An 8,655-nucleotide genomic window follows, 5' to 3' on the forward strand; every position below is an offset into this window, starting at 1 on the left:
GAGATGTTGTGGCAACTTACACTCCTAACATGAGTCATTCATAATCCATTCATACACCAATATGTATCTCTTGTGAAAGGTTTGAGCCTTATCTGAACCCTTTTCACATCTTTGTGTTTAAAGTTAAATTTCTTGAAATTAAATTATATTATTTTATATTATATTATATTATTTTTATTATATTTTATTTTATAATTTATTATTATTTTTCTTATATTTTTTTATATTATATTAGTGTTTTCAATTTAAATATTAAAACCAATTTAAGGGTAAAAAAATCAAATAATTTATATTTCTTTTATTATTTACTAACAAATCAGCAAAAATACAAAAACATATGACCTATATAATTATATATATAATATATATATAAATAATTTATGTAATATATATATATATATATATATATATATATATATATATATATATATATATATATATATATATATATATATATATATATATATATATATATATTAGTGTAATACATAAGAATGTAGTGTAATAGTATATATATTATATATTATATATATATATATTTATATATAAATAATATATTTATATATAAATAATATATTTATATATAAATAATATATTTATATATAAATAATATATATATATATAAATAATATATATATATAAATAATATATATATAAATAATATATATATATAAATAATATATATATGATAACCATCTTTGTAACCTATATGTAACTCCCTCTTTGTAACAAAGTTCAAATAAAGCAAATATATGTGTTTATACAAAAGAATGGGGGTGGTAGAAGATAATATTAGTGTTTAGTGAGTGACCACAAGGTCTCCTCTGAATACTTTTTATTTTCTTCTCCGAGGCTATGGGTCCCCACATTGGCACCAGAGGTCTTCCTCACAAACTTTTTATATAATATATATATATATAAATAATATATATATAAAGGTAAAACTAGCTAGTTATACGTAGATATATGATAACTAACCAACCCTACCAAACCTAACCTAATATATATATATAAATATATATATATATATAAATATATATATATATATATATAAATATATATATATATAAATATATATATATATATATATATATAAATATATATATATATATATATATATATATATATATATAAATATATATATATATATATATATATATATATATATATATATAAATATATATATATATATATATATATATAAATATATATATATATATATATATATATATATATATATATATATATATATAAATATATATATATATATAAATATATATATATATATATAAATATATATATATATAAATATATATATATATATATATAAATATATATATATATAAATATATATATATATATATATATATATAAATATATATATATATATATATATAAATATATATATATATATATATAAATATATATATATATATAAATATATATATAAATATATATATATATAAATATATATATAAATATTTTATTAATGATATATATACATATATACACACAGAAACAAAGATTCTTCTATATAGACATTAGAGAAGATTCAGCGGTATGCCATGCACCAGGCTCTCCGCTGTTTTCATTATTCGTCATATCCGACTCTGCTAAGTGATGCACATGTATTCTTGCTTCACCACCCTGTAATGAAATATTGTTTGTTACTAATTGTTTTCAATAATACATTATTTTATTATATAATATTTAATTTATTAATTAAAAACCCTTTCCATATTATAGAAAAAAACTAAAACAAGAATCTATATAAAACTATAGAATAGAATAGACTAATAGAATAGAATATATATATCATATATATATTTATATAAATAAATATATATATATATAAATATATGTATATATATTTATATATATATATATTATTATATCCTGTATTATTCCAGCCCATTATTAGAGATAGTAGCCACCTCTTATTTTGGTTTTCTTTCATTATTAGTGCTCAGAAAATTAAATATATCTACATATTTAGTCAAAATCAATTACATTATTTTATCTTATTCATAGCATAAATGTTCACAAAGATTACTAAAAAGAGATTGAATTAGACTACAGCAAATTGGCAAACTTTACCTTGTATCTGTTTCCACCGTGTTTGTTTGGGGCGTTCTTCAACATATCAGCAATACTTGTCTCAACATCTCTTTCAGTTGCATTAGTGTGGGTGTTGATACAGGCTTCTGGAAAGTTATAAGAATTAATTAATATATATAATTATAATTCTTTTTGTCAGGAGACAAGAAGCCACAGAGTAATAACATTGTTGGCTTTTATTTAGGTGTTCCCCTGTTCTCCAGTCTTCCTCCGTCCCCTCGTCCCCTTTGTCCTCCCCAGCATTCTCCATTCCCCTGTCCCCTCGTCCTCCCCACCATTACCCTCTCCTCTGTTCCCTCGTCTTCCCCACCATCCCCCCTCTCGTCCTCCCCACCATTCTAAACTACCTCATCCCATGCATTCCATGATGGTCTGATGCTTCCATCTGAAAATTGGGAACATCAAAAGATCTGACTTTCCCAATTTTCTGATGGGAACATCAAATGATCTGATATTCCCATCACTGAAAAATAAAAACAGATAAAAAAAATGATATGAAAAAATAGAAAATAAAATATACTCATGAAATGAACAGAATGGTTAACAACGCAGCTCAATTGCAATGCAATGTCACAATAACATTTAATAACAATAACATTTAAATATACTTTAAGATATAATCTAGAAGAAAATAAGGATATTGAAACGGTTCATGAACTCTATTTCAATAAAGGACACTATGGGGAACTTTGAAAAATAGTTATTGAGTATAATTAGACAGACTTGTTGCTAGGCAGAGGAGTAATGAGATATATGGCAAATTTTGCAAAATATACAATGAAGGTACACAAACATTCATACCCAAACAAAGCAAAATGCTAGGTAAGAACAAAGCATTTGGCCCGTAGGAGAAAGGAGATACCCACAAGACTAGAATACAAGTCATTAACAAGCATGCAAGTATAATACATAATACATGCAGACATATATAATCCAAAAAAATGTCAAATTTACGTACTTATTATTACATTACAAATATCCAAGGTTTTGAAGACACGTTTCCTCTTGCGCCCAACGAGTGAATACTGAGACCAGACCCCATAGGTCCCTATCCTCCTCATCATTCGTCTCACTGTGTCTCCACAGCTTGCACCGCCCATTTGAGACAGCGTCTGGACCTGTTAAAATAATGCATAAGCTGTAAGGTAATAGAGAATAATATATATCTTTCAATCTCAACATTAGATTTTCTAATTTCCAACTGTATTAAATAAATAGCATTAAAATATTTTCCTTCTTAACTATTACAAAAATCAACGAATTTGAGTAACTTTTGCTTTTGTTTTATTTGTACCTTAAACATAACACTGAACAATCAATTATGTGCCACCCCACCTTCCTTCATCTGCAAAAAAACTAATCAAAAGACATATGTACAAGGCTAAAAAAATTCAGCAACACTTACCATACTCAGGCTAAAAGAATTAAGCAACACTTACCATACTCTTTTTATATTCACTGTTAACTTTTAGCTCATGTGACAGACTTTCCACCTGCTCAACAGTTTCAAGTGGGGATGGAAGAATGTCTTCCAGGATTGGTATATCTCCATGTGTTTTTGACATATGGGTTTCCGTCATTTTGACAATATTCAGGATATCCCCTGATAAAAATGTCAATTTTGATAATTCCTTCATTATGTATTCCATTTTTTCTGTTACTGCAAAAAAAAAAAGGCTTACTAGAACAAGCATTTAGTGTTGCATATATATGATATATGTATTGATCCTTAGTGGATCCTATTTTAGTGACAGACACATTGGTGTCAGGTCACTGTCAAATGGGCTACTGTCATGTAGCCTTCAATTATGTAACCTCTCCCATTCTATGATAGGGGTGACACAGGGCAGCATCCTTAGACCCCCTCCTATTTGTTATATACATCAATGATCTGCTTTATGTCTCTAACATGATTAAACCTGTATTGTTTGATGATACTACCATCATCTACTTAGTTGCTTTACAAGAATGTAAAATTTCAAGTCTGTACTCTCCCTCAATGTATTTTCTTGTATGTATAACAAAAAATAATCAACACATAATAAACCAAAACAAAGACATGCATAAATTCAAATTCTTATCGAAATAATTTCTAGTGATTATTATATAAATTATTCCATCAGTACTAGATCAAATATTCAATACCATCCTCCCATTGGAAAGAGTAATCATGTCCTGTTGGACATTAATTATATGTTGAGATATAATCTAAAAGAAAATAGGGACATTGAAATTGTTGTTAAACTCTATTTCAATAAAGGACACTATAGGGAACCTAGAACCCTGTATTACAAGTGTAAGTGATAATTTTGGAAAATTTAATTAAAGCTAATTGTGTAGGACACCTGGAGATATGGTGCCCATATCTAAAGAATCACATCAACTGGTAAAGGTATAGACTTGCCAATAAGTGGCTCCCAGGTTAGAGGCATAAAATGCCAAAACTAGATGGTAGAATAAAAAGAAGATATTGTAAAAGGTAACCAAACAAAGATGCCACAGAAATATTAGAAAATTAACTTTCGCAAGCAGCGTGGTAGACATGGTTGGAACAAGTTAGGTGAGAGGGTGGTGGAGGCCAAAACCATAATCATAATCATCTGTATCAAACCTTATTACAGGTAAAACCAGTAGGCAGTCTACTGTATTTTATCATACCGTTATTAGTATAATAGATCTCGTAATAATTTTGCAAAAATAATGGCATTTACTATTTTTAAAAGATTATTAGCAAATTTACAGAAATGGTGCATTCGGAAGACAAAACCAATTTTTCACTTTTGACAATTGAGCACCTGCTACATCCAGATTCTAGGGAGGAAAGGAAGGACGATCTTACTGGATCCCATAGCCTCTCCGAGGCACAAACCAGGCTTTTACATAACCCCCCCCCCCTGCACCCGAGCTTTTTAAAATAGTAAATGCCACTATTTTTGCAAAATTATTACGAGATCTATTATTCTAATAAGAGTTTGATAAAATACAAACCCTGGGGCCATAGAACGGCTATTTAATCCCCTTGAACGGACCTGTGCATGGGCCACTGAGGCATCGAAAAAAAACAGACCGGCTTGGGAAAAAAGCAAAATTGCCGGTCTATGGCCCAGCTGATGGCTGTGCATGAATGGCTAATGGCTGTTAGTTATGGAACTAGGTTAGACTATGTATGTTTAAATCTCTGATTTAAACAGAGCCAGTGTTCAGTCAAATAACTGAATTTATCAAATCTTATCCTTGTATAATATACAAGCTGATGTGAGATCCCTGTCTACAGGTGGACTGGAACTATTATCCAGTAGGCAGTCTACTGTATTTTATCAAACCGTTATTAGTATAATAGATCTCGTAATAATTTTGCAAAAATAATGGCATTTACTATTTTTAAAAGATTATTAGCAAATTTACAGAAATGGTGCATTCGGAAGACAAAACCAATTTTTCACTTTTGACAATTGAGCACCTGCTACATCCAGATTCTAGGGAGGAAAGGAAGGACGATCTTACTGGATCCCATAGCCTCTCCGAGGCACAAACCAGGCTTTTACATAACCCCCCCCCCTGCACCCGAGCTTTTTAAAATAGTAAATGCCACTATTTTTGCAAAATTATTACGAGATCTATTATTCTAATAAGAGTTTGATAAAATACAAACCCTGGGGCCATAGAACGGCTATTTAATCCCCTTGAACGGACCTGTGCATGGGCCACTGAGGCATCGAAAAAAAACAGACCGGCTTGGGAAAAAAGCAAAATTGCCGGTCTATGGCCCAGCTGATGGCTGTACATGAATGGCTAATGGCTAATGGCTGTTAGTTATGGAACTAGGTTAGACTATGTATGTTTAAATCTCTGATTTAAACAGAGCCAGTGTTCAGTCAAATAACTGAATTTATCAAATCTTATCCTTGTATAATATACAAGCTGATGTGAGATCCCTGTCTACAGGTGGACTGGAACTATTATCCAGTAGGCAGTCTACTGTATTTTTCAAACCGTTATTAGTATAATAGATCTCGTAATAATTTTGCAAAAATAATGGCATTTACTATTTTTAAAAGATTATTAGCAAATTTACAGAAATGGTGCATTCGGAAGACAAAACCAATTTTTCACTTTTGACCATTGAGCACCTGCTACATCCAGATTCTAGGGAGGAAAGGAGGGACGATCTTACTGGATCCCATAGCCTCTCCGAGGCACAAACCAGGCTTTTACATAACCCCCCCCCCCCCTGCACCCGAGCTTTTTAAAATAGTAAATGCCACTATTTTTGCAAAATTATTACGAGATCTATTATTCTAATAAGAGTTTGATAAAATACAAACCCTGGGGCCATAGAACGGCTATTTAATCCCCTTGAACGGACCTGTGCATGGGCCACTGAGGCACCGAAAAAAAACAGACCGGCTTGGGAAAAAAGCAAAATTGCCGGTCTATGGCCCAGCTGATGGCTGTGCATGAATGGCTAATGGCTAATGGCTGTTAGTTATGGAACTAGGTTAGACTATGTATGTTTAAATCTCTGATTTAAACAGAGCCAGTGTTCAGTCAAATAACTGAATTTATCAAATCTTATCCTTGTATAATATACAAGCTGATGTGAGATCCCTGTCTACAGGTGGACTGGAACTTCTATCAACTAATCCATACATCAAACCTGTCCCTTACAGCCCACAATCTATCATTAGGAAAACCATGTGAGAAATCTTTAAGGAATTCTGATAAAGAAAGAGATCTAGGAGTGATTCTAAATAGAAAACTATCACCTGAGGACCACATAAAGAACATTGTGTGAGGAGCCTATGCCATGCATTCCAACTTCAACAGCATGTTGTGGGGTGCCGATATTGTGTGCCATCACATGTAAACCAATCAAGCCCACAAATACGTCAACATGGACCAGCATTACACCGTCTAACATACTCTGTCAGATGTAACAACTAAATTTGTGAATTCAAGACCTAATCTATTGCATAACACAGTGTTAGTACGAGAAAAACATTACTTACATTCGAAGCCGTGTTTTAAAATGGCGCGGACCTTGGTCTACTGACGCTCCACACTGTGTGTTCGTTTGCGTATGATGAACGTGTGACAATTTACTACAACAATTATTTAATTATTCTTATTCTTTATTTTACTATTTTTAGGGTACATGAAATTTCCAAATTATTTGCACACAATAATATAATTGCATTGTCATAACCTTTATATATTACGGAAAATACGATGACATGAACGAAGTCAAAGTGAAGTTGAAGTCAAAGTCATTCGCCGAACGTATTAGTCATTTTTTTTCTCCCAAACGATAGGGGATAACAAATCCACATAGCATATAAGTGTAGAGTAAAGTCAATTTTATTCAGGAAAGTACATACATAGTTGATTTACAAACATAATGTTGGATTTATAGATAGAGCTAGTGCATACAATACCTAAAGCCAATATAGTAGGCATATAGCATTTCAGGCAACCGGGCAGTATATATGGACCCCTTACTCAAATCTCTGAATATGTTAGATATTAAGTCCCTGCACATACTCTCATGTGTATTTTATATATATAAAACGCTGCACTGTAATGTCAATCCTGACCCTAAAAGCTTCCTAGAAGGTTGTAACAGATCCCATGAGCACCACACCAGAAACAAATACCTGTAGGTGTGTACTGGTGCCTTATAGTGTGTACTCGTACCTTATGGTGTGTACTGGGGCCTTATGGTGTATACTGGTGCTTTATGGTGTGTACTGGTGCCTTATGGTGTGTTCTAGTGCCTTATGGTGCGTACTGGTGCCGTATGGAGTGTACTGGTGCCTTATGGTGTGTACTGGTGCATTATTGTGTGTACTGGTGCCTTATTGTGTACTGGTGCCTTATGGTGTGTACTGGTGCATTATGGTGTGTACTGGTGCATTATGGTGTGTACTGGTGCATTATGGTGTGTACTGGTGCCTTATGGTGTGTGTTCTGGTGCCTTATGGTGTGTACTGGTGCCATATGATGTGTACTGGTGCATTATGGTGTGTACTGGTGCCTGGTGGCACTAGCTGGAAAAACAAGCGGGTTGTGCTCAAGCGTAAACACAAAAAAGTTTATAATCTTTTCACGCTGCTAACCTCAATTCTCGAGCTACGTTTTTCATTTTGGTATAAATGCGTTGGCAATAAAATTCTCTACAAGATCATATGCATAAAATGTCACCGAAGCATTTGGTATCCCACCACGAAGTAAATAAACACGAAGATGACTCGCCGTGACACCCAAACAGGAAGTAAATGTTCATACTCTTTCGTTTGTTGCCAGCCTCACAGTCATCCTACAGCGCTCATTTTGATATCACTGAACTCACAATAAAATTCCCCACCCAGACATATGCCTATCAATGTCTAATTATGGTATCGGGTGACCCGCACGAGTGTGGGAACTGGGCGAAGCATTAGCCGTGATTTCAGCAGGGACGACACTGGTGTGATGCAGGGCTTTGAATGTTTATACTGATTTCACTGTCCTGACATTATTTCTGGAGCTACGTATTTC

The 8,655-nt window shown here is 32.3% G+C and overlaps 1 protein-coding gene across 1 annotated transcript; it reads right to left on the bottom strand.

The window, feature by feature from the left end:
• Positions 1-1,513: 1,513 nt before the first annotated feature.
• On the bottom strand, positions 1,514-3,232 carry LOC138369758 (uncharacterized). Its single transcript, XM_069333198.1, has 3 exons — positions 3,077-3,232; positions 2,098-2,204; positions 1,514-1,647 (listed from the first exon to the last, which is right to left on the bottom strand). Exons 1-3 carry the CDS (start codon positions 3,216-3,218, stop codon positions 1,531-1,533), a joined length of 366 nt encoding a protein of 121 aa, XP_069189299.1. The 5' UTR covers positions 3,219-3,232; the 3' UTR covers positions 1,514-1,530.
• Positions 3,233-8,655: the final 5,423 nt, after the last annotated feature.

Source organism: Procambarus clarkii, chromosome 29 (assembly GCF_040958095.1).
Source record: "Procambarus clarkii isolate CNS0578487 chromosome 29, FALCON_Pclarkii_2.0, whole genome shotgun sequence".
NCBI lineage: Eukaryota > Metazoa > Arthropoda > Malacostraca > Decapoda > Cambaridae > Procambarus > Procambarus clarkii.